The sequence below is a fragment of the Chiloscyllium plagiosum genome, unplaced genomic scaffold (assembly GCF_037043375.1).
Source record: "Chiloscyllium plagiosum isolate Xiang-an unplaced genomic scaffold, Cpla_swu_hap1 HiC_scaffold_8, whole genome shotgun sequence".
In the NCBI taxonomy this organism is placed as follows: Eukaryota; Metazoa; Chordata; class Chondrichthyes; order Orectolobiformes; family Hemiscylliidae; genus Chiloscyllium; species Chiloscyllium plagiosum.
In genome coordinates this window covers 93755885-93780271 of record NW_028270146.1, presented here as the reverse complement: position 1 = coordinate 93780271, position 24387 = coordinate 93755885, and the positions used below count along the sequence as shown (strand labels likewise).

The following is a 24387-nucleotide window of genomic DNA, read 5'->3' as shown; positions in this document are numbered from 1 at the left end:
GGTTTGAAGTTGCTTACTGTAGAGAATAGCAAGAGAGCTCCTGGCTGGTAAAGACCTGATAGTTTCTTTGCATCTTGTTCCTTACTTCAAGCTATTCACTTACATAAGAATCAACCACATGGTTGTTGGCAGGCAGAAAAGGCCTATGTCATTGATAACTGGTCACCAGACCACAAACCAGTTAGCTTGTATTTGCCAATCAAAGCTCCAACCTCCAGAGCCATTGACTAACACAGCTCCAACCTACAGCTGTACAAACATTGTGCATAATGAGTATCAAATTACTTGCACTCAAATCATTGGCTTTTAAAAGAGGTCTTTTCTCATATCAGTCATAATTAAGGAGCATAAATAAAGGACACAGTGTTTGCAGTATATTCAGTAAGTGGAAATACCTCATAGAATTGTACAGCACAGAAGCTTGTTTGACCCATGGTTCTTGTGTCAACTCTTGGTACGGCTACCTAATTGGTCACTTTATCCTCATTACTTTGGCAATATTTTCCCATAAGGCATTTATCTAATTTTCATTTCGAAGTTATTTCTGAATCTACCCCCAGCCCGCCAAGCCCTTTCAGACACTGTATTCCAGAAAATGATTACTTGCTTTGTGGAAAAGTTGTTTCCTGGTGTTGCTCCGGTTCTTTGGCTGATCACCTTTTAATCTGTTCCTTCTGGTTACTTACTCTTCTGCAACGGTGGGGTAGTACCTCCTTCCTTACCAAAACAGTTCATGATTTTATAAACTTCAATCAAATTTTCACTTCACCTTCTTTTCTCTAAGGAGAAACACCTCCAGCCTCACTGTTACTGAACCCTGGTACTGTTCCAGTAAACCTTGCTTGTACTCTCTCTCTATACCCTTGACATCCTTCCTTAAGTGTGGTATCCAGAATTGAACAGATACATATAGCTGAATTAATAACAGCATGTGTAGAAATCAATGGATTAGTTCTAGTGGCCGTTACAGGGATGTAGGGTGGGAATTTCAATTATGACTCAGGAACCAAGCTGCTGGTTCAATTCCAGATTCTAGAAACATAGAATGTAGCAGCAGAAGTAGGCCATTCAGGTCTTCAAGTCCACTGTGCCATTCAACTCACTACCCTGCTCCCATTTTCTTCCCCTCCCCTTTGACACTTTTATTCCTAAGAACAATATCTATGTATTTCTTCCCATGGATTTTTTAAAGAGCTAAGTAACTTCGTGGCAGAGGACTGGGCGACAGGCTAGATTGTGCACTGCAGTCTTCCTCAGCAGCGCTGAAACATGCTGATCATGAACGTTATCAGACATTCCCTCCGTCTTTGATTTTAGCACTCTATCCCAGTGTCTGGTAGCATAATTAAAGTTTTCTGCAGTCAATAGTTAGTTCTTGCACCTTTCTGTAATTTGCCTGTGAATTTGCTTCTCTGTTGTTCTTCCCACTGTTTGGTGGCTGGAAGTATGTAGCCAGTACTGTAGTAGCTCTTCTATTGATATTTAAATTGACAAATAATATAAATACAATAACAAAATTTATTTGAAAGATTTTTTGATTCATTATTTTCCCATTCTATAATAATTTTTTTTATCAGTACTGCCAATCCACCATCTTTTTTTTTCCCTTTATCTTTTCTGAGTTGTTTGCAGTCCATGGTATTCCAAATCATGCCCTGCTTTGAGCCAGGCATCTGATATTGACCCTAAATTATTGTCCCATTTGGCTGCAACTCACCAACCTTATGTACCATGCTTAGTCAATTTGAGCATTTGTAATCCAAGGCCATATTGGGCTGATCTCTTAATAAACTATATTTTACTCTTCCTGCTTTTAGCCTTTCCTGATTTTGTATGTGACTGATTTTGCCCCCTTAGTGTCCACTTCATTAGCTGCAATCCTGACATCCCTAACACAAGGTATGGCACTGTATGAAGTATTCCGTTTATTTTCTTACATCAGTATATGCCATACTGAATAAGAGTGAGTTAATGACTTGTGTGGTGGTTGGGTTCTTAATCACGATTGGATTTCAGACAGTTTTGTAGTCCCAAGACTACCAGGATGAGATTTGAGATTGCCAAGATGCAATTCCATTGGACTGAATGTTCATCTTATTAGTCTGGGTAGAATGTCCACCCAAAAGTCTGAGCTTCGATATCATCAAGTACTTGTACTCCATGTGTGTGGAATAGTAGATTCAATCTGGTAATGGTAAACGCAGATTTATATGTAGACCAGAGAACCTAAAGTGGGGAGTGCCTGCACAACAGCTGACACAGTACGAGGGAGGAGAGGGGCAAGATTATGCTGCAGTGATGAGCAGAGTGTGTGTAAGATCATGTGGATGAGGGGTACATGCGTATGCTGATGGCTGCTGGACTGTACACTCTTATGAGATTATTGCTGAATCTCTACAGAGGCTGATATTCCACTGAAGCCTGAGAAAGGATGGGTCCATATGGATGTCCCAGAATATGAGAAGCTGGAGTGGATGAAAGACCTGCCCAAACCCAGGCGACAGAAAACTAAGGAGGTGAGCAGTGGCAATTTGTGAACATTCTGTATAACTAATTGTAGCTAAGTTGGAGATTGTGGGATGAAGTGACCCTGTCACCAAACCATGAAACTGGCTGTTGACAGAGCAACAGAAACTGAGTGGCTCTGTGATGGAGCAGGGTGTGATCGAGTGGCTCTGTGATGGACTAGGGAGAGACCGAGTGGCTCTGTAACAGAGAAGAGTGTGACCGAGTGACTGTGACGGAGCTGGGAGAGACTGAGTGGCTCTGACAGAGAAGGGTGTGACCGAGTGGCTCTGTGACTGATCAGGGAGACACCGAGTGGCTCTGTAATGGAGGAGGGAGTGACTGAGTGGCTCTGTGATGCAGTGGGGAGAGAACAAGTGGCTCTGTAATGGAGCTAGGAAGAGACAGAATGGCTCTGATGGAGCCTGAGTGTGACCGAGTGGCTCTGTGACGGCGCTGGGAGAGACCGAGTGGCTCTGTGACGGAGCTGGGAGAGACCGAGTGGCTCTGTGACGGAGCTGGGAGAGACCGAGTGGCTCTGTGACGGAGCTGGGAGAGACAGAGTGGCTCTCTGACGGAGAGGGGTGTGACCGAGTGGTTCTGGGACAGAGAAGTGTGTGACTGAGTGAGTGGTTCTGTAATGGAGCTGGGAAGAGACAGAGTGGCTCAGTGACTGAGCCAGAGTGTGACCAAGTGACTCTGTGACGGAGCCGGGGTGTGACCGAGTGGCTGTGTGATTAAGTGGGGAGAGACCGAGTGGCTCTGTGATGGAGCGGAGAGATAATGTGGGATTGTGTGGCCAAGTCACAGAATCATAATGGATAGTGAGACTGAGTGCTTTGAGTCCAGTAGCGAAGTTGGAAGCAGTTGGATGAAGTGGGCTTGTTTAGGATTACTCTGGGTTTGAGTTGTGTAGAGGCTGAAATGTCAATGTTGTTTTAAAAGCTTCCATTTTCAAACATTAGAAGCTGCGACCCCAATAGTTATGAATACACAGCAGTCTAATCTGCACAAATGGACAGAAAACGCTTCTGCCTTTCTCTGGAAATGCTATTTAATACTGTATCTATCTTTTCATATTCAGGAGATGCAAGCAAGGTTCAGTTTTCATGGTGACTTAATACCTCCAGATGTCGATCTTCCAACTCACCTAGGACTGCACCACCATGGAGAGCAGCCAGAGGTAAGATTATTATTGTGTATTACAATCTAATGTGTTGGAGCTCCTGCTGAAGTGAGGACTGAAGTATAAATTGTTGTAAGTTATCTTGCACCTCTGCAGCACCCTAATGTGCAATTTGTTGTTATGGTATCTGCATTTTGGGAAAAATATATTAGCCCTTGAGGGGGTATATTAAAAGAGTTAAATAATGAGAACATGGCGTGGACTAGGCCTGTACTCCGCTGAGTGAAGAGGATGAAAGGGTGATCTAACTGAGGTGGGTAAGATGGTTAAAGGATTTGTTAGGATGGATTGAGAGAAGTGATTCCCTCTGAATGTGGGAATCTGGAAGCAAATGAGCTCAGCCTTAAAATTAGGCTGATGCTAGGAAACAGTTTTTCACACAAAAGGTGGCAGAAATTGGCAGCGCATGCCTCCCCCTCAAAAAGTCTGCTGCGGTTGGTGGGGGGGGTTCAATTAGTAATTTCAAAGCTGCAATCAATAGAGTCTTTAGGCGTTTTAAGGGATGAGGTTGATATAGCTCAATCTTTTATGGTCTTCACAAGTTTGAGTATTTTTCCTGAAATGTCAGAGCAACACAAGTAATATGTGTGAAGTTGAAATGTGGGTGCTCGCTTTTTTTTTATAGCTATTTTTATTAGAAATTTAACATTTTTACAAGTTTACAAAAATAAACAAAACTCTCAGATATAAACATTGATATACAATTAGCTCAAATATACAATAGCCAAAATTTGACAAAAAAAAACAAAACAACAAAAAAAAACCGAAAAGAAAAAAAAACAAACAAACAAAACTCAACTATCTACTAATCTAACCTACAACTAACCAGGGTGTATATTTAAGTCTCTTACATGCTCGGGATGTGTTAGCATCAGATATGATAAAACCCGTATTCGTGCGGGATTCCTCCCCCGAGGGGCCGCGGACCAGCCAAGTTTGTAATCTCAATTAAATAAAAGCCCTTGTTAGGATAGCCGAAATATCTGTATTTATGTAATTCAAAAAGGGCTGCCATATTTTATAAAATAATTCGGTCTTTCGGTGCACCATATTTGTAAGGAAGTCAAGGGGAATACATTCCATAATTAGTCTGTGCCAATTTGAAAGTCCAGGGGGGCCCTCCGCCACCCAGTTCATCAAAATATTTTTCCTTGCACAGAAAGAAAGAATAGAAAATAGTCTCTTCCCGTACGTGTCCAGGGAGGGAAAGTTCGAAAAGTCCAAGAGGAGAGATACGGGGTCCACTTTTATTTCCGTTCCTAAAATTTCTGTCAGGGGACTTGCTACTTTAGTCCAATATCTACGGATCTTATGACAGGTCCATAAGCAATGTACAAGAGTGCCCACCTCTATTTTGCATTTAGGACACATTGGAGATGCTCCTGCCTTAAATTTTGCCAATCGAACCGGTGCTATATGGGCCCTATGAAGTATCTTCAGCTGGATAGCCTGGGTTCTGTTACAAATAGTAATTCTTCTAGCATTTTCCCAGATATCATTCCACGTTTCTGTGGAGATTTCTAGTCCCAGATCCTGATCCCATGTTTTAAGCAGATTATCCATATCTCCCGATACTTCATCATGTAGTAAATGATAAATATTACTGACGGAAGATACCCCCACTGGTCGTAGGACACTACATTCTCTATCGGATTTATAAAAACTATCTAATAACGTAGTCTTCTTCTGTATATAATCTCGAATTTGGAAGTATCGAAAGAGGTCTCCATTGGGTAATCCGAATTTCTGACGCAGCTGTCCGAAAGACATCAGGACCCCATCTTTAAATAAATCCCCGAAACATGAGATACCCCTGGATCTCCAGAGTTTAAAAGTGGCATCTGTTAACCCCGGTTGGAATCCCCATGCTCCCACTATCGGTGCATAGGGGGATGTTTTATGTGAATTACCCTCATTTTGCCGCATTATATTCCAAGCCTTGATTGTATTCAGTATTATAGGGTTTTTACAGTGATCTGTAATGATTTTCCTCTTGTCTGAGAATAAAAGGTTAATAAGTGGGTATTTTACTTGAGAAGCCTCGATGTCCAACCAGATTGATTGTGGATCAGACAAGACCCAATCAGCTATGTAACTTAATAGGGAACTTAATTGATATTTCCTAAAATCTGGGAAGTCCAATCCACCCCTTGCCTGTGGAAGCTGTAGCTTCTTCAGCTTAATGAGGGGCCGCCTATGATTCCAGATAAAGGAACTCAGCCAGCCGTATAATTTACATAAAGCCATCCTCGGCAGCATCACCGGAAGCATTCTCATAGGATATAGGAGACGGGGCAGGATATTCATTTTGATTAATGCTATTCTACCCAACCAGGAAATTGGCAGGTCTCCCCATCGCTGGAGGTCCTGCCTTATCCTTTCCAATAAATACACAAAATTAGCCTTATACAACTGCCCAAATACTGGAGTAATAAAAATGCCTAAATATAAGAAACCCTCCAGGGACCAGCGAAAGGGAAAAAGGGATCCGCCCGCTAAGCGGGGTATCACAGCAAGGCCACCCATTGGCATAGCCTCCGATTTTGAAAAATTAATTTTATAGCCTGAGAATGCACTAAATGTATTAATAACTTGGATTAAGCGAGGTATGGACATCAAAGGGTTACTGAGGAATAGAAGAACATCATCTGCATAAAGGGTAATTTTATGTTTACCTGTACCAATCCTTTGGGCCACTATATTAGGATCAGCTCGTATAGCTTCTGCTAGTGGTTCAATTATTAGCGTGAATAACAATGGCGAGAGGGGACATCCCTGACGGCAGCCCCTACCCACACTGAAGCTATCCGAGCCTAATCCATTGGTAACCACAACTGCTTTGGGATCACTATACAATGTTGAGATCCATTTGGTAAACACCTGTCCAACACCAAACCTCTCCAATGTGTAAAACAAATATGACCATTCGACCCTATCAAATGCCTTTTCCGCGTCTAATGAAACCACTACTCCTGGTATCTTTCCCTGATGACAAGCTTGAATCATATTCAGAGCCCTTCTAACATTATTGGATGATCTACGGCCCTTAATAAACCCCGTCTGATCCTCCTTTATAATATGTGGCAGTATCCTTTCTAATCTCAGTGCTAACGTTTTAGAGAGGATTTTAAAATCTACATTTAGCAAGGATATTGGTCTGTATGATGTACAATCTTCTGGGTCCTTTCCTTTTTTAAGGATAAGAGAGATATTTGCCTCTTTCAGCGAAGGCGGGAGACAGCCCTGACTATATGCATAGTTATACATATCCATAAGTGGACCAACCAGTATTTCTGTAAATTCTTTATAGAATTCAGCTTGAAAGCCATCTGGGCCTGGCGCCTTACCATTTTGAAGGTGCCTAATTGCATCAACTATTTCTTGGGGTGTAAGAGGAGCATTTAGGACCGATACTTGTTCCGGAGTTAGGTCTGGAAAAGTCAAATTTTTAAAAAATGACTGCATCCTCTTCGTCCTATCTTCACAATCCTGTGATTTATATAACTCAGAATAGAATTCTCTAAAGGTCGCATTAATCTTTTTATGGTCATGAGTCAAAATACCCGTACTTTCCTTGATAGACATAATAGTCTGAGGGGCCTTTTTTTTCTTTGCAAGAAATGCTAAGTATCTACCCGGTTTGTCGCCATATTCATATAACCTTTGCTTTGCAAATAATATTTCCCTCTTAGCCGTTTGAGTAAGTGTAGTATTTAGAGCTGTCCTAAGAGCTGTAATCCTTTGCAATTTAATAATAGAAGGTCTATCAGTGTATGCTGTTTCAGCCGCTTTTAAGCGGGCTTCAAGCAGACGCTGTTGTTCTCCCTTTAATTTCTTCTGGGTCGCTGAGTAGGAGATGATCAAGCCTCGCGTGTAAGCTTTGATGGTCTCCCACATCATTGACGGTTGCTAGCTGTACCTGAATTAATTTCTAAAAAAGTTTTAAATTCTTGAGAGAAGTACTTTACAAATTTACTATCTTTCATTAAGAAGGGGTCCATACGCCAATGCCGAGGGGATGTCCCACTGTTCCTCGCCTTAGTTTCCATATATACAGCAGCGTGGTCAGAAATTGCTATATTACCTATTTTACAGGATGATATGGAATTTAAAAAAATCGAGGGGGCAAAAAACATATCAATTCTGGTATGACATTTATGTGGATTAGAGTAGAAAGAAAAATCTCTACCCTGTGGATGAAGACATCTCCATACATCTACTAATCCTAATTCTTTGTTCAGATCCATCAATTGTCTAGATCTGGGAGATACTCCTGCAGTACTCTTAGGAATCCTGTCTATTTCCGGATCCATAATACAATTAAAGTCTCCCCCTATAATTATATGACGGGCATCAAAAGCCATCAATTTTGAAAAGGCTTCCGTTATAAATTTAAAGGGGTGTGCCGGGGGGCAGTACAAATTTAAAATCCCATATTCCTCTCCATTTATGAGGGCTTTAATCAAGATATATCGTCCAGATTCGTCTTTTATCTGCTTTAGGATTTTGAAAGGGAAATTCTTCCGAACAAGAATAACTACTCCCCTGCTTTTTGAGCTAAAAGAAGAAAAAAAGGCCTGATCAAATCTGCCCTGTCGTAATTTCAAGTGTTCTTTATCTGACAGGTGTGTCTCCTGTAGGAGAGCTATATCAACTCTTTCCTTTTTAAGATTTGATAATATTTTCTTCCTTTTAAGTGGCGAATTACTCCCCTTGACATTCCAGGTGCACCACTTAACCGACTGATCAACCATAATCCTCTGGGCCAATCCGAGACCCCTCGGGAGGGGGAACCCTATCCAGAACATCCCGAGCATGGAACATGTAAAATTTACAAAAATAAAGCCTCTTTAATACACCCACAACAATACAGTAAAAAACTATTTCTAAATAAAAAAAATATAAAATGTATCTAAGTGGAGACTTTCCCCCTTGTTCCCAGGGGGCGTCACTTCCTCTCCAAAAATCCCTCATATCCTTTCCCAACCAATGCCCCACCCTTGACCCAGGCACTCCTCAATAAAATGAGGAAAATTCAAATATAATACAAAGCTAGAGTTAACAGTGAGCACCCCACCCCCACCCCTACCAACACCTGGGTGTATTTGGTAATGTTAATACCATATATAAACATATAACTATAAAATTACCAGTTCAACAAATAATAATTAAATATGATAATACAAAATAACGAAGGGAAAAACAACCCCGCTCCTAAAGACAGAGGTAAAATCGAATAAGGTAACCACCTCCCCCCACCAACATTAACCAAATCCCCCAGCTTATATATATATATACATATATATACATACACATACACACATATATATATATATATACACATACATACACACACACACACACATATACATACATCCCTCATATATACATAAAATAATAACAGAAAACAACTCCAAGGGGGGGGGGGGAGAAAATCAAATCCTTCTCCCCACCCCCCATGATAATATTAAGCAGTAAGGTAAGAAAAAAAAAAGGGAGGGGATATAAACCAAAGCGGGGGGGGGGGAAAGGCAGACCAACATCCATTATGTCCTATAGTTTATCTAAGAGAGTCCAAGAATTCCTTAGCCTTTTCTGGTGATCCAAAGTTATATACGGATCCTTCATGGTTAAAACGTAACATCGCTGGGTAGCGTAAGGAGTACTGAACATTTAAGTCCCTTAAACGCTTCTTCGCCTCGTTGAATGCCTTCCTCTTTCGAACCAGAGCCGGGGAAAAGTCCTGAAATAGCATGATCTTGGATCCTTTGTAGATCATAGCTTGGGGGTCTTTTCCGAGATTTCTAGAGGCTTCTAGGAGTATCTGCCTCTCCTTGTAGCTCTGCAGCCGAACAGGACCGGGCGTGGGCGCTGGTTCGAGCCAGGCCCGCGTATTGCTACCCGGTAGGCCCATTCCACCCTTACCTGGCCTGATCCAGCTTGCAGATTTAAAAGCTGTGGCAGCCACTGCTCCAGGAATGCTGTAAGCTGGCCTTCCTCTTCCCGTTCGGGAAGGCCCAGCAAACGAATATTTTTTCGGCGACCTCGATTATCGAGGTCGTCAATATGATTTTCCAAGGTCCGGACTCGCTGCTCGAGAGTCCGGACCTGATCCACGGCCGATTGAGCGGTTGTCTCCGAGGTCGCGGCCTTTAGCTCCGCCCCTCCGACTCGGCGTTGAATTTCTTCAATTTCACGGTCGTGCTTCTGCAGCACGGCCGAGAGCGACTCCCAACGATTTCTGGATTCGACGATAAAGGCATCGATCTTCGAGTCAAGCTTGGAAAGCATTTCTGCAAGACTTGCTACTGTTGGTAAGTCCCCCGGGGCGGCTGTGGACGCCTCTGCTGCAGCTGGAGAGTGTGGGGGAGGGGTTCCTGCTTGCTGAGAGCTGCGGGCTCCCTTCCCTTTAGTCATTTTAACTTAGGATAAAGTTGCTTAAATGTAATATTACACAACTAATTGAGTTACTAAACTATTATAAATGATTTATAAATGATTTGGTGAGCTTGGTAGGGGGTAGGTGACCCACTGTGCCCAAGTCTTGGGAGGAGCACTATAGACTCAGTCTTACTGGGTTGCCGCCATCTTGGATCCCCCCGGGTGCTCACTTTAACACTGCTGTGGAGCCTCTGGTTAGTTGAATTCTAAATTTGGCCTCAAACTGAATGGGCAGTCTCCGATCTTTGAATATATACACAGCCCATCATGTCTGCCCCAGCTATCCGATTAGCCCCACTACCCTGCTGGTATCTCCGCAGCCTTGAAAGTTTCTCCTGTTCAAGTATTCATCCAATTTCCTTGGGATAATTAGTTCAAGCACCACGTGCCAAATCATAACTACTTCTATCAACCACTTTTCTGCACGACTGGAGTCATGTACAAACCAGGCTGGATAAAGACTAATGTTAAGGGCAGGGGTGAGATGGTGTAATGACTCCCCCTTTACCTTCCCTAATCCTCGACTCACTGTACAAAGCTTTAAAATGACGTTTTAAACCTCTGAATGTTGTTGCTCTGGAGCACAGACACAAGACAGTTTTTCTTTTAAAGTTAACAATCTAAAAGATAAATTCATTCTCACTCCTGCTCTCACCTAAGACACACATAAGACAAAAGAGATAGCATGCACTTAAGGTTTTAAGAAATCCAAACAGATACTATTGCACGGTCTTTTAAGATGGTAACTGGAAATATTGCAGGCTCATTGATTTATTTTCGGGAGCTGCAGAAAATGGCTAGTAAGTTTCCAATGATAAATTTACACTGGCTTATCCTTTGCAATAAGAAGTATCGGCTTTGCCAGATTCAAAGTCCTAGTGGTCAAGATATGGCTTAGTCTGCACATTTGCAGGTAGCAGATAGCCCCAATTCTTTGTCTGCAGCCAGGAGGGAATTGGGGGGTTGCACTGTTAATTTCATACCTCATATGACATCATTCCTAGTGTGGCTTGGCCTGAAATTCCATGTTAATACGGTGTGTGATGAAGAGCAAGCAAGTTCTTTTCTATGTTCAGGTTGATACTTATCCCTCAGCCAGCGTGACTAAAGCAGGTTGTTTGGTCATTATTAGATTGCAGCTTGCGGGAGCTTGCTGAGTGTAAATTGACTGCCACATTTCCCAATTTCTCAACAGTGGTCGCACTTCAGAAGCACTTTGCTGTCTGTAAAAGGTTTTAAACCAGTTCTGATGAAGGGACTCGATACGTTAACTCTGTTTCTTCCTCCACAGATGCTGCTAGGCAAGATGAGTTTATCCAGCACTTCCTGTTTTCATTTCAGATCTCCAGTGTCCATAGTACTTTATTCTATTGTGCCTCCTTTCTGTGTTGGTCATTGCAAAACTGCCCAATGTTTTGAACTGTTTACTTGAATTACCTTGTACTATTGCCTTGTCTTTTTCAGCAAGCCGGATATTCACTGCAAGAACTCTTCCACTTAGTTCGCAGTCAAGTCATTCAGCAACGAGCCCTGGCACTCCAGACCCTGGCACGTATTATTCAAAAGGTGAGCTTGGCACAGCTCAGAATTGCGTACTGCAAACACTTTGGCCATCTGGAGTACGTGACGAATTGAACTTTTCTGTAGCTCCCACAGTGTTAAGAACATCAGAAATGGCATTACAGCACCTTGGGACTGTCTCTCCATTCAGTAAGATAATTATCATTGGGAGAGGCCTAATGGTTTTATCACTGGATTGTTAATCCAGAGACCCAGGGACCTTACTGTTCTAGGGACCCGGGTTTGTGTCCAGCCATGGCAGGTAGTGGAATTTGAATTCAGTTATTAAAAAGAAATCTGGAGTTAAGAGTCTAATGACGACCATGTCGCTGTCGCTTGTCAGGGAAAAAAACCATATCCAGTTCACTAATGTCTACATGTGACTCCAGACCCACAGCAATGTGGTTGACTCTTAACTGCCCTCTGCGTAATTAGGGATGGGCAATAAATGCTGAATAACAAATAAAATCTGCTTTGACTCCACATATCCGCTTAACCCCATATTCCTTGATTCACTTGGTTCCCAAAGTTACTCTACCTCTGTGTTAAACATGGACTAACGTGCACATCTCCCGGGGTTGAGAATTTAAAAGATTCTCAACCTTTAAAGTGCAGATATTTGTCCTTGTCTCCGTTCTAAATGGCTTACTTTTTATTTTTGAGACTATGACCTTTAGTTCTAAAGTATTCTTTTAAGCTCTTTCTAAAGCTTACTTAATTCAAAGCAATTTCCTTGCAGTTTTCAAACTTCTAGAGTGTATAAGCCTAATCTCCTGTAGGACAACTGTCTGAAATCAGTCTGAGGCAAGTACATTCTTTCTTGGGTATGAAGAGCAGAACTGTGCGCAGTGTTCCAGGTATGGTCTTATTCACACCCTGTACAGTTGCAACATGACTTCCTTCACTCTAGAACTCCAACTCCCTTGTATATTAAATTCTCAACATGTAATCGTCTCTCCTCTTTGAACATCAATGTTTTCCTTTTTATTTTATTAAAGAAAAGATGAAAGAACTGGATAAGTTGCCTGACTGCGAATCAGGTTGGGTGGCGCGGTGGCTCAGTGATTAGCACTGCTGCCTCACAGTGCCTGGGTTTGATTCCCACCTCAGGCGACTATCTGTGTGGAGTATGCACATTCTTCCCATCTCTGCATGGGTTTCCTCCCGGTGTTCCAGTTTCCTCCCACAATCCAAAGATGTGCAGTCATGTGAATTGGCCATACTAAATAGTGTGAGGTGCATTAATCAGGGGTGAATATAGGTTAGGGAAATGGGTCTGGGTGGGTTACTCTTTGGAGGGTCGGTGTGGACTTGTTGGGCCGAAGGGCCTGTTTCCATATTGTTGGCAATCTAATCTAATCTAAAAACCTTTGGATGCTGGAAATCAGAAACAAAAACAGATTTTGCTGGAAAGGCTCAGGCCTAGCTGCATCTGAAATCCGAATGAACGTTTTGGGTGCAGTGACCCTTCTTCAGAACACTGGACCCAAAATGTTAACTTTGATTTCTCTCCATAGATGCTGCCGATGCTGCCAGATCTGAGTTTTTCCAGCAATTGCTGTTTTACTTTTTATTTACTGAAATGGATAATTTCAGACTGCCTAACTTTATATTCCAGCTTCTACCTTCTAGCGCAATGGTTTAAACAAAATATGTATCTTTGGAGAGACTTTTCTTCCTCTTCGCAATTTAATTTCCCAACCAATTTTGTACTGTCAGTAGACTTGCCTTATTCCACAGTTTTGTTTTCTAAGTCATTGATATAGACTGTAGATAGCTGCGCCCAAACATTGATCTTTTCCACTGTTATGCCCTGTTATTACAAAAATTACATTTGAATTTCTAATCTGTTTTCTGTTTGGTAACCAGTTCTCAATGCATTTTAATATATTACTCGATACACAAGATTGGGCGGTAAAAATGGTGTTGATTACTGGGGGTGAAGCAAGTATGTGGCAGTAAAGGGATGGTTTTGCGTCTGAGAGGGAAGTGCATGTGCTGTGTTTGAGAGAGAGAATGTGTTTTTTCATGTGTGTGGGAGAGAGAGGATGTACACACACATGGCAGGGAGAGAGAGTAAGAGGGCCTGTGTATGAGAGTGAGAGAGAGGTGGTTGTATGAGTCAAAGAAGGTGCAGTGTGTGTGGAGAGTTGTGTACGCACACCCGTGAGAGAGGGGTTCAGGTGTGGGAGCAGGAGTGTGTGCACCACATGGATTAGAGAAGGAGAGTAAGTTAGGGCGTGTGAGTATGTGTGGGGGTGAGGTGGGGCACTGTGCATGAGAGGGAGAGGTAGAAAAGGCATGGGTGAGGTAAGGTATGCCTGTGCTTGGGAAAGGAAAGAGGAGGGCATGTGTACATATGGGAGCATGAGAGGGTCTGTGTGGATTAGGGATGGGATAGAAGTCTGTGTGGCTGGTGAGGAGGGTAGGGGATGGAGTGGGAGGGCATGCATGGTTATGGGATTGGAATGGGAGGGTATTTCAAAGAAGAGAGAAAGTACGTAAGAAAGGGCATTTGCACAAGCATTTATGGGTGTTGGGGGAGGGTGAATGATGAGCAATTGAATGTGTAAGATAGTTTTGCACAGTGCGTGATAGTGAGTGAATTTCCCTGTGTGAGAGAGAGTAGCATCAAGTGCTTGTGTGGGCAGTGTTATGTGCATTAGAGAGAGGAAATAGGGGACATGGGGAGATGTGTTGAGTGTGAGGGGCAATGGATGGTGCCATGCATGTGTGGGAGAGAGATAAGATGGGAAGGAAGGAGAATGCAGAGGGAGTGAAAGCATTTGCTCTGTCAAAGGAGAGTTTGTTGCCAATGAGATGGGAGATGGAGGGTGGTGAAACAGGAATGAGAGGGACGGTCTGTGGAGCCACATGGGGTGTGCCATGTATGGCATGCACCACAGAGGAGAGGCTGGGAGGTGGCTTAGAGAGTGTGTGAATTGGTAGGGAATGGGATGGTGTGCATGAAGGGAGAGATGCATTGATGGGAGAGTGCAAAAGAGCATGTGTGCAGGAGGGGGGGGGGGCAGGGTGCATGGTGTAGGAAGAGTAAGGATGTGTGTTAGTGTGGGGGCAAGAGAGAGGGCATGTTTGCAAATGAAAGGGAAAGCACAGGACAGTGTACACATGTGCGTTAGAGGGAGAGGAAGGGTGTGTAGGTGGGGGACGACAGATCATGTCCTACTCACAAGGGCACAATGGATTTGATGTGGAATTGGGGACTATTTAGATCCGTAAGTACAGAGGTGAGTGAGACTTAGTCTGGTTTAGAATACCAACAAGATTTTGAATGAGCTGAGGTGAACTGAAATGAGGCCACCTAGGAGTAGGTGTGTTGGAGTAGTCCAAGTGAAAATTGGCAAAATGAATGAATGAATGAAGGTTTCAGTGGCAGATGAGCCGATTCATGTGGAGAGAGCTGAGGTTACAGAGGTGAAGGTTGGTGAACGTAATAATGAGGTGGACATGTTTAAGGGTTCTCTGAGAATGGACCCTACAGACTCCTACGCTCCAGGGAAAAAATGTTTGGGGTTGAATAGGATGACAAGGTAGCGAACAATGACGCAGATTGTAAATGGTTCAACCTCTCAGAACAGACGGGGAGGGAAATGGAGTTGCTGGTGAGAAACAACATTTTTGGGAGGAAGCTTTGTTCTTCCCAGTATTTGACAGGAGGAAATCGATGCTCATCAACCTCTGGTGAAGCAATATGCTGAACTGAAAAAGCTGTGTGCAATAGACAAAGCAAAACAATACCATAACCAGAGTGCTACAGTAAACACTGCTTGTCAGTGATATCCATATGTTGTGAGCAAATAAAAAGAAACTATATGTTAGTTTGGAGAAATCTAACAGCTAGGAAGTGTCATAATCATCAGTTTAGCAGGGGAAAGCTAGAGGCAGCTGTCTGTCAGCCTTTGTGAAAGTTGGCTGTGCCTTATGATGCAGGCTCTGTGCAAATCGGGCAAAAAAGGTCAATGCTTGAGAGATCCAGATCTGATTTTGTAAAGGCTAGGAAGAGAAGCATTGCTGGAAATCCTCACTTGCAGTCAGAGGGGAAAGAATGGAGCCAAAGACTAGCGATTCCACTCAGCCGGACAACAGAGTCATACAACATGGAAACAGGCTTTTTGGCCCAACTCGTCCATGCCAACCAGGTTTCCAAAACTGAACGAGCCCCATTTGCCTGCGTTTGGTCCGTTTCCCTATAAATCTTTCCTATCCATGTAGGTTTCCAATTTTATTGATACATTACACTGCAATTTTGATCAAATTTGATCAAATGTGGCAAACAAAGATTTTTTTGTGATTTTTAGGCATGTACCAAAAAAGAAGTGTTTGCTGCAACAGAATTTTAATTCCAATCTTTCACAAGGCACAACTAGGATTGTTTGTGTTGTTGAGGTGATAGACAGACTGCTCACAGCGTTTGGGATCCCATGCACCTTCACTGCTTTTCCTCCTCTCCCAAATGTATTTTAAATGTTGTAATTGTTCCCACTTCTACCACTTCCTCTGGCAGCTCGTACCATACACACACCACCACCTGTGTGAAAACGTTACCCCTCAGGTCGCTTTTAAATCTGTCCCCTGTCACCTTAAACCTATGCCATCTGGTTTTGGATTCTCCTATCCTGGGGAAAAGACCTTGGCTATTCACCATATCCTTGCCTCTCATGATTTTATAAACTTGTATAAGGTTACCCCTCAGCCTTCCACGCTGCAGGGAAAAACGTCCCATCCTATCCAATGCCCTGACAACTCAAACTCAGAAAAGCATTGGGGGAGGACCTTTTTGTTGACCATGGCAACGTGTAGAGTCATAGAAATCCTACAGTGCAGAAGAAGGTTATTTGACCCAGTGGATTTACGCTAACCCTCCAAAAAAATGTCCCACCCAGACCTACCCCCCACCCTATCCCTGTTGGTGGGTGGCACGGTGGCACAGTGGTTAGCACTGCTGCATCACAGCGCCAGAGACCCGGGTTCAATTCCCGCCTCAGGCTACTGACTGTGTGGAGTTGCACATTCTCCCTGTGTCTGCGTGGGTTTCCTCCGGGTGCTCCGGTTTCCTCCCACAGTTCAAGGATGAGCAGGTCAGGTGAATTGGCCATGCTAAATTGCCCATAGTGTTAGGTGAAGGGGTAAATGTAGGGGTATGGGTGGGTTGCGCTTCGGTGGGTTGGTGTGGACTTGTTGGGCCGAAGGGCCTGTTTCCACACTGTAAGTAATCTAATCTAATCTAATCAACCCTGTATTTCCCATGGCTAACCCACTTAGCCTGCACATCTTTGGACTATGGGAGGAAATTAGAGCACCTGGAAAAACCCATGCAGACACAGGGAGAATGTGCAAACTCCACACACACAGTCGGCTGAAGGTGGAATCCCTGGCGCTGTGAGGCAGCAGTGCTAACCACTAAACCACCAAGCCGCCTGTTTATGTAGAGGTCAAAGGTGCAGGAGCTGGTCCAGCTAAACTGAGAGAGGACATAAAGGACAATAGGAGGGAAACAAGTTTTGGGGATATAACAGAATCAGCAAGGTAATGTTCACCTTTGTGCAAAAGCAGCAGAAGGTGGTGAATTCAGGAGTGGAATTGACAGTCTGTGGAGCGTGTCTGACTCCATTATTCAGTTATTCCACTTACTATTTTAATGAGATTCATAGAAAATATCATTGTTGCCATGGTTACAGTGCAATTTGCCAATAAAATTTCAAAGCAGCCGCTTAATTTGATCAAATGTGTCAAAGCAAACAGATATTTTTTGTGATTTTAGGCATTTACCAAAATAGAAGTGTTTCCTGCAGCAGCATTTTAATTTGCTCTTTCACTAGGACTGTTTGTGCCCTTGAAGTGATTGACAGGCTGTTCACAGGGTTTGGGATCCCATGCACCTTCACTGCTTTGGGGAGAAAGTGAGGACTGCAGATGCTGGAGATCAGAGCTGAAAATGTGTTGCTGGAAAACGCAGCAGGTCAGGCAGCATCCAAGGAACAGGAGAATCGACGTTTCGGGCATAAGCCCTTCTTCAGGATTCCTGAAGAAGGGCTCATGCCCGAAACGTCGATTCTCCTGTTCCTTGGATGCTGCCTGACCTGCTGCGCTTTTCCAGCAACACATTTTCAGACCTTCACTGCTTTGCCTCCTCTTCCACTTCCTTATGTGTGGATCTTCACACCATAAATACTTGGTGATTACCCCGTTCTTCTGATGCTTGGGGCTTAACATCCGTTCGATCCACTTTCTCACTTTCCATCTCACTAGTCACTGTTGTGCACTCTCACATTTTCTCACTCAAAGTCATTTACTCCTGCATGTACACATCTCTTTCTCGCAATTTCTTTCTTGCTCTTACCTCTCGCACAAACGACATAACCTAATTTTCCTGCTTTCTCTCTCTATATCTGCCTTTTTTTCTCCAACTCTCTCATACGCTTTCTTCTGTTTCCACGTACTCCTGTTACTATTTCTCTCGCTCTCTCATTCTCTCACTTGGTTGCTGCCTCTTAGTTTTTTTGTTACATCCTGCATACTGTGGGGTGTCACCATGACTGAGAGGTGTTTCAGTGACTGTAATACTACAAAGCCAGACCGATTGTCTCAAATTTTGACCTTCAAATGCATCAACCTGTTATGTAGGCATCGCAAAACTCAATTTAGACATGGCACGATCCCATAGACAAAAACTTGTGGAGAATGCGGTGGTGCAGACTTTAGGCAAGAATTGTATTCTGGTCAATCTTGGTGACTCATTATCAAGCAGTGCACAGATGCATATAGTCACAGTTCACGCCTAAAAAGTGGTTACATGACAAGGTATCACGGGGTCCATACCATAGGCAGTTTTGTGGGAGATTAGACAAGCGAATTGAAAGGGGGTGGCTTCAAAGGAAGCCAAATGAGTGGTTATGAGTTGTGTGGTGCCCTTACATTGAGTTTTTGTTCTGTTACTTTACCAGGCAAAAGCTGGTGACTTTTCCTCCTCGCTTAAGTACAGTATCTTGCGAATGCTCCTGGATGCTGGTCTCCTGTTTCTCCTGCGGTTCTCACTGGACGACAGTGTGGAAAATGTGATCGCTGCTTGTGTCCAGACCCTGAAAGCACTTCTAGTCTCCCTGTCCGATGAGGTAAGAATCCTGACCCTTCAAGCATGTTTGGTGTTTGAGAACTTGATCGTGTGCATCTTGACTCCTGGGATGTATTTGTACAGCTGTGGCTTGGTGTAGCTTCAACCAGTTACTGGGTGTAGAGTTGAGTGAAGGGTAACTAATATTCAGATCACGCCCAGTCTGTAACTGCCCTGTGCGACTGCATGATTACAGGGTGCTCTTCAGACTTCTGGCATCTCTCATATTGAAGTTCACTCTGTTTACTCAAACAAACCTGCTCTGACGTTTCAAATCAATTCCTCAGGAACTGACCTATTTATTATTATTCCCACAATCACTGACCCTCTGGGATATTGCTGCCAAAATCATCGAACCTCTCGTGTATTAAATCCACAGTCAGTCATCCTCTCAGGTATTTGTTCCATTGTCAATGACCCTCTCAGAAATCACTCCCACGACCACCGACACTTTCAGATATAACTCCCACAATCAATGACCCTCTCATATTATTCCCACAGTTACTGACCCTCTCAGATAATTGCTCTCACTGACCAATGCCCCCACATAAGTTGTGTGTCTGTGACCTTTGGCATGGGGGTTGAAAGCCGAGGCTCTTCCTCTGAAACCTCAGTGTTGTCTTACCTGGCTTTTCTGTGCTGGTACATGCTTGCTTTTCTTCTACTAATTGCTTTGGACTGCTCTCTGTCGAAGTGGTGCGTCCATTCATTGCATTCAAATGCAGAAAGGAGCTCCAGCAACTCCCCTTTCCTGCTTACATCGAGTAAACGCAGGCCGTTGGATGTTTTGCTTTGCTGCATCACATTCCCTTATGATGTGCATGCAGCACTTCTATTATGCAGTTAGAGTTTTTCCCTGGTAGTTTGCTGAATCCCTTTCACACCTTCATAGCTCCAGGCTCTCACAACATCAGCCACCTTAGAGTGATGCGTTGGCCTCCAAATCTCCAGGTCTGCCTGTTCACCGTGCACAGTAACTGCCTTGAGAGGGGCTTCTAATCCATTTCTGACCTCCATTAACCTGAGTTTACACCCCACCAGCTGGATGACTCTTAAATTGGGCTCCAGTCTTCCAGGATTGTCAAGTTTACTTTACACTGCGCTGGATTATCTGTGGACTTAGCGTCTTGAAAGGCGACAGGCAAATGTGTTCTGTCTCTTTCTGCACTGTCCCTGAGGCACTGGAAGCAAGTGCAGTTTCAGATCAAGCAACATGTGCAGTCAGGAGCTGGGAGAGAAATCACAGAAATACCACAGAGGAGGCTATTTAGCCATTCGTTTCTGCACTGGCTGTCCAAATAGCCATTATGACCCAGTGCCATTTCCACATATCCATGCACATTTAACCTATTTAAATAGTCATCCAGTGCCTTCTTGAATGCCTCAATCACACTTACCTCCACCACCTCCAGGCAGTGCATTGAAGATCCAACTGCTTGAAGTGTGGAAGTATATTTTCTCATCTCATATGTAATTTTGTTTTTGCAATTCACTTTGAATCTGTGCCCTCTCATTTCCAATCCTTTTACAAGTGTGAACAGTTTCTCCCTGTCTACTCTGTCCTGGACCCTTTTGTCAGCTAATGTCCTGTCAGCTTTCTTGTCTTCAATGCTATAACCAGACCTTTGAAAGAAGGTAGCTGGTTGGAAGAGGAGAGGCAGCTGTTGAGTGAGGTGGTGGGGGGGAGGCGGGGGAGGCGGAGAGGTGGGGGAGGCTTCAAAGTAAAGAGGCTGGAGTGTTCGGAGCAAGACAGAGACAGAAAGAGAAGAAAGGGTAATTCAGAAGGAGGTTTACCTGAGAGAGAGATGGGGATGGAAGGGAGAATGGAAGTAGTTGGGATGGAAGGAGAGCAAAGGGAAGGCTGGAGGAAACAAGTATTGAGGAAGGAAACCGAGTGGATGGAGGAAGTTGAAGAAAGAGGTGGAAGAGGAATGATCTGTAACAAAGGCAGAGAAATTAGATCAGTTTGGAGGGTAGTTCCAGAATTAGGAGTTGTGAGGGGCAGCTTCAGTTTCCTTCAAAAGAACCTGAAGTGCAGTTATCATATACTCATAGAGTCATAGAGATGTACATCACGGAAACAGATCCTTTGGTCCAACTCATCCATGCCAACCAGATATCATAAACTAATCTAGTCCCATTTGCCAACATTTGGCCCATATCCCTCTAAACCCTTCCTATTCATATACCCATCCAGATGCCTTTTAAATGTTTTAATTGTACCAGCCTCCACCACTTCATCTGGCGGCTGATTTCCATACACGTACCACCCCTTTGCGTGAAAAAGTTGTCCCTTAGGTCTCTTTTAAATCTTTTCCCCTCACCCTAAATTTATGCTGTCTAGTTCTAGATTTCCCCAACTCAGGGAAAACACCTTGTCTATTTACCCTATCCATGTCCCTCATGGTTTTAGTTTGTGAGAGAGGGCCACACTGGTGTTTTTCTTAACTGGTAATTGTTTGCCTCATGCTATCACTTTAAATGGCAGTCACTCAATCTCTCTGCAACGCTCCTACAAGACTGGGCTGGTGGCTTGGCCTTAAAATAAGATTGTGAAGCAATACGCGTCACATATTCTGTTCTCCTCAGAGTCTGCAAAACATTTTTTTTTGCGCCAGTCGCAGTATGTGTGGAAAAGTTAAATAGACTGACCCAATTGCTGCGAATAAACATGAGCCCTTTCCCTGCAGGAATATCTCGACAGGACCTTCTGCTGGTACTTAGGAGCTTCAGTATTTCCCCTTCGACCTAATGAAGCGGAGGATGATGAAGATGATGATGATGAGGAGGAGGAGGAGCTGAAGGCGAAAGAAAATGAAAAATCCAAGTCCAAGGAGGATAAGAAAGCAGACCCAGATGTTGCTCGTGCTGATGCAGTGAAAGTAATGTCCTTTAAACATCTTGCATTGCTTTACAGAGACATTTCAGTGTTTCATATGGTCTTGACTTGGGTTTTTATCGCACCCTTATCCAAAGATGTGCGGGTCAGTTGAATTGGCCATACTAAATTGCCCGTAGTGTTAGGTTAAAGGGGTAAATGTAGGGTCTGGGTGGGTTGCGCTTCGGCGGGTCGGTGTGGACTTGTTGGGCCAAAGGGCCTGTTTCCACACTGTAAGTAATCTAATCTAATCTAATCTTATCCATTCATAGGTGGCAGCTATGTCCATTTGAACTTGTTACCCATTGCCACTCCACCATCCTTGACCTGCATCATGTTGGATTGTGTGTAATTAACAGGGTTGTATCACAGAGCTTACAGAAAAATAACTCCTTTGAAATTGTTGGAGCGGAGATGCCTGTGAGCAAGCTGATTTTCGGGGTAGATTGTAGGGAGAGGAGTTGGTCTTTTAACAATTAATCATATGCTACAGGTTCAACCTTTTGGTTAATTCTCAGCCTTAATTGCATTATGAATTTGAATTATGTGGTTTACACGAGATTTGTTATTTGATAGTGTCTTTCACACCCTTAGGACATGTAAAAGATCTTTATGGCCAATTCAGTCACTTCCAAGTATGGTCGCTTTGTTGTCATGTCAGAGGCGTAACAGTGAATTTGCACAAAGCCAGCTCCCACAAACATCTTATGCAGCATGGTCAGGCAGCATCTGTGCATTGACCTGGGAACAATGAATAACAGAATTGTTATGATGCAAAACATAAGGAAGCCAATTGATCCATTGTATTTGTAACAGCTACCCAAACTAACAAACAATAATTTTGTGCTGTTCTCCTGCTTTTTCCCCATAGCTCTCTGCATGTAGTTTCTATATTTGGAGAAGCATCCAATGCTATCTTGAATGATCTAAGTGAATTTGCCTCCACCACACTGCCAGGCAGTGCATTTTAGACTCAAAACTATTTGCTGCAAGACATTGCATTTACCTCTTGTGAAAGTTATTTCAAAATTTGTGTTCATAGAATTTCCCTGATAATCTCAAAAGCACACAAAACTGGATGAAGGCACTGAGGACATTATTGGGAAGCTTGTAGGTGACACAAATACAGGTGGAGGGACTGGTACTGCTAAAGAAGTGGGGAGACTGCAGAAGGACTTGGATAGCTAGGAAAGTGGGCAAAGAAGTGGCAGATTGAATATAATGTGGGAAAGTGTGAGGCTATGCATGGTAGGAAGAATAGGGACATAGACTATTTTCTAAATAAGGAAAAGTGTCAGAAATCTGAAGCATAAAGGGACTTTTGGAGTTCTAGGCCAGGATCCTCTTACCATGCAGGTTCATTTGGCAGTTAGGAAGGCAAATGCAATGGTAGCCATCATTTCAAGAATACAAGAGCAGAGATGTACTATGGAGGCTGTATAAGGCTCTGGTCAGACCATATTTGGAATATTTTGCCCTGCATCTGAGGGAGGATGTGCTGACCTTGGAGGAAGTTCAGAAGACGTTCGCAGGAATAATCCTGGGGATGAAGGGCTTATAATATGAGGAGTCTGGGTCTGTACTTGATGGAGTGTAGAAGGGTGGGAGTCTCATTGAAACTTACAGAATAAAGAGGATGATGTTTCCACTGTTAGAGAGAATAGGACCTGAGGGCTCATCCTCAGATTGAAGGAGAATCCTTTAGAAATGAGACAAGGAGGAATTTCTTCAGCCAGACAATGAGGAATCTATGAAACCCATTGCTGCAGACAGATGTGGAGGCCAGGTCAGATAGAGATGGATAGTTTATTGATTAGAAAGATGGTCAATAGTTATGTGAAGCAAGCAGGAGAATGGAGTTGAGAAATAGGTCAGCAATGATTGAATGACCTAATTCTGCTTCCTTATCTTATAGTTTTATGGTCTAAATTTCACTTAAACTGTGCCAGTTTGCCAACTATGCTCAAAGTAGAATCTCGCTTGTCTGATGTCCAATATTTCTCTGTTATTCTTTGCCCTGAATCAGGGTTTGTTGAAGATGAAGGTGCTTCAGCGTTTACGTTATATCCTCGAGGTTGTTCGACCAGTCGCCTCGGTCACTCTTGATATATTGGAGATCTTGACTCGTATAGCAAGGCACTCCTCTGAGGCTTGTAATCAGGTAAGCAATTTACTGTCAGTAATTGCTATCGTTAGTCAACAGCTCTGGAAGTGACAATTCTGAAGTACGAGGTTGCATTTCTAGAATGCTTGTTGAATATCAAAACATCCCAAAACACTTTAAAGCCACTAAATTGCTTTTGTAATGTAGCAATTGCAGTAGCCAATTTCTCCCTTGCAAACTCCCACGATCATCACGTTTATCAATGACGCTAAAATCTAGTGATGCAGATTGAGGGATATATGTCGACTGAGACATCGGGAGAATTTCCCTGAGGTTCTTTGAAACTAAGTTCTGAAGTTACATGTGTCAAGGTACATGTTGAAAATTCAACGCCAGAATGATCTCCTGGCTCCCAAGCTCAGGCAAAGAGAAGATTCTCAGATCTCCCTCCCTCCCTTTGATACCTCTCCCCTCCTCACCAAGTTGGCCTGGATTTGTATATAGTTTCCCATTTCTCTCTGGAAGTCTCATGGTTTGAATTGGAAAGGAGAATTTATGTTGTGACGTGCACACGGTGTTCA

General features: G+C 43.3%; 1 protein-coding gene across 1 annotated transcript in view; it reads left to right on the top strand.

The window, feature by feature from the left end:
- Positions 1-24387, top strand: part of rpap1 (RNA polymerase II associated protein 1) — a 106439-nt gene that overhangs the window by 47722 nt on the left and 34330 nt on the right. The window contains exons 8-13 of the mRNA XM_043698200.2: positions 2401-2516; positions 3590-3688; positions 11597-11698; positions 18658-18825; positions 21515-21706; positions 23729-23863. Coding sequence (XP_043554135.2) covers positions 2401-2516; positions 3590-3688; positions 11597-11698; positions 18658-18825; positions 21515-21706; positions 23729-23863 — 812 coding nt within the window. The remainder of the gene's footprint in view (positions 1-2400; positions 2517-3589; positions 3689-11596; positions 11699-18657; positions 18826-21514; positions 21707-23728; positions 23864-24387) is intronic.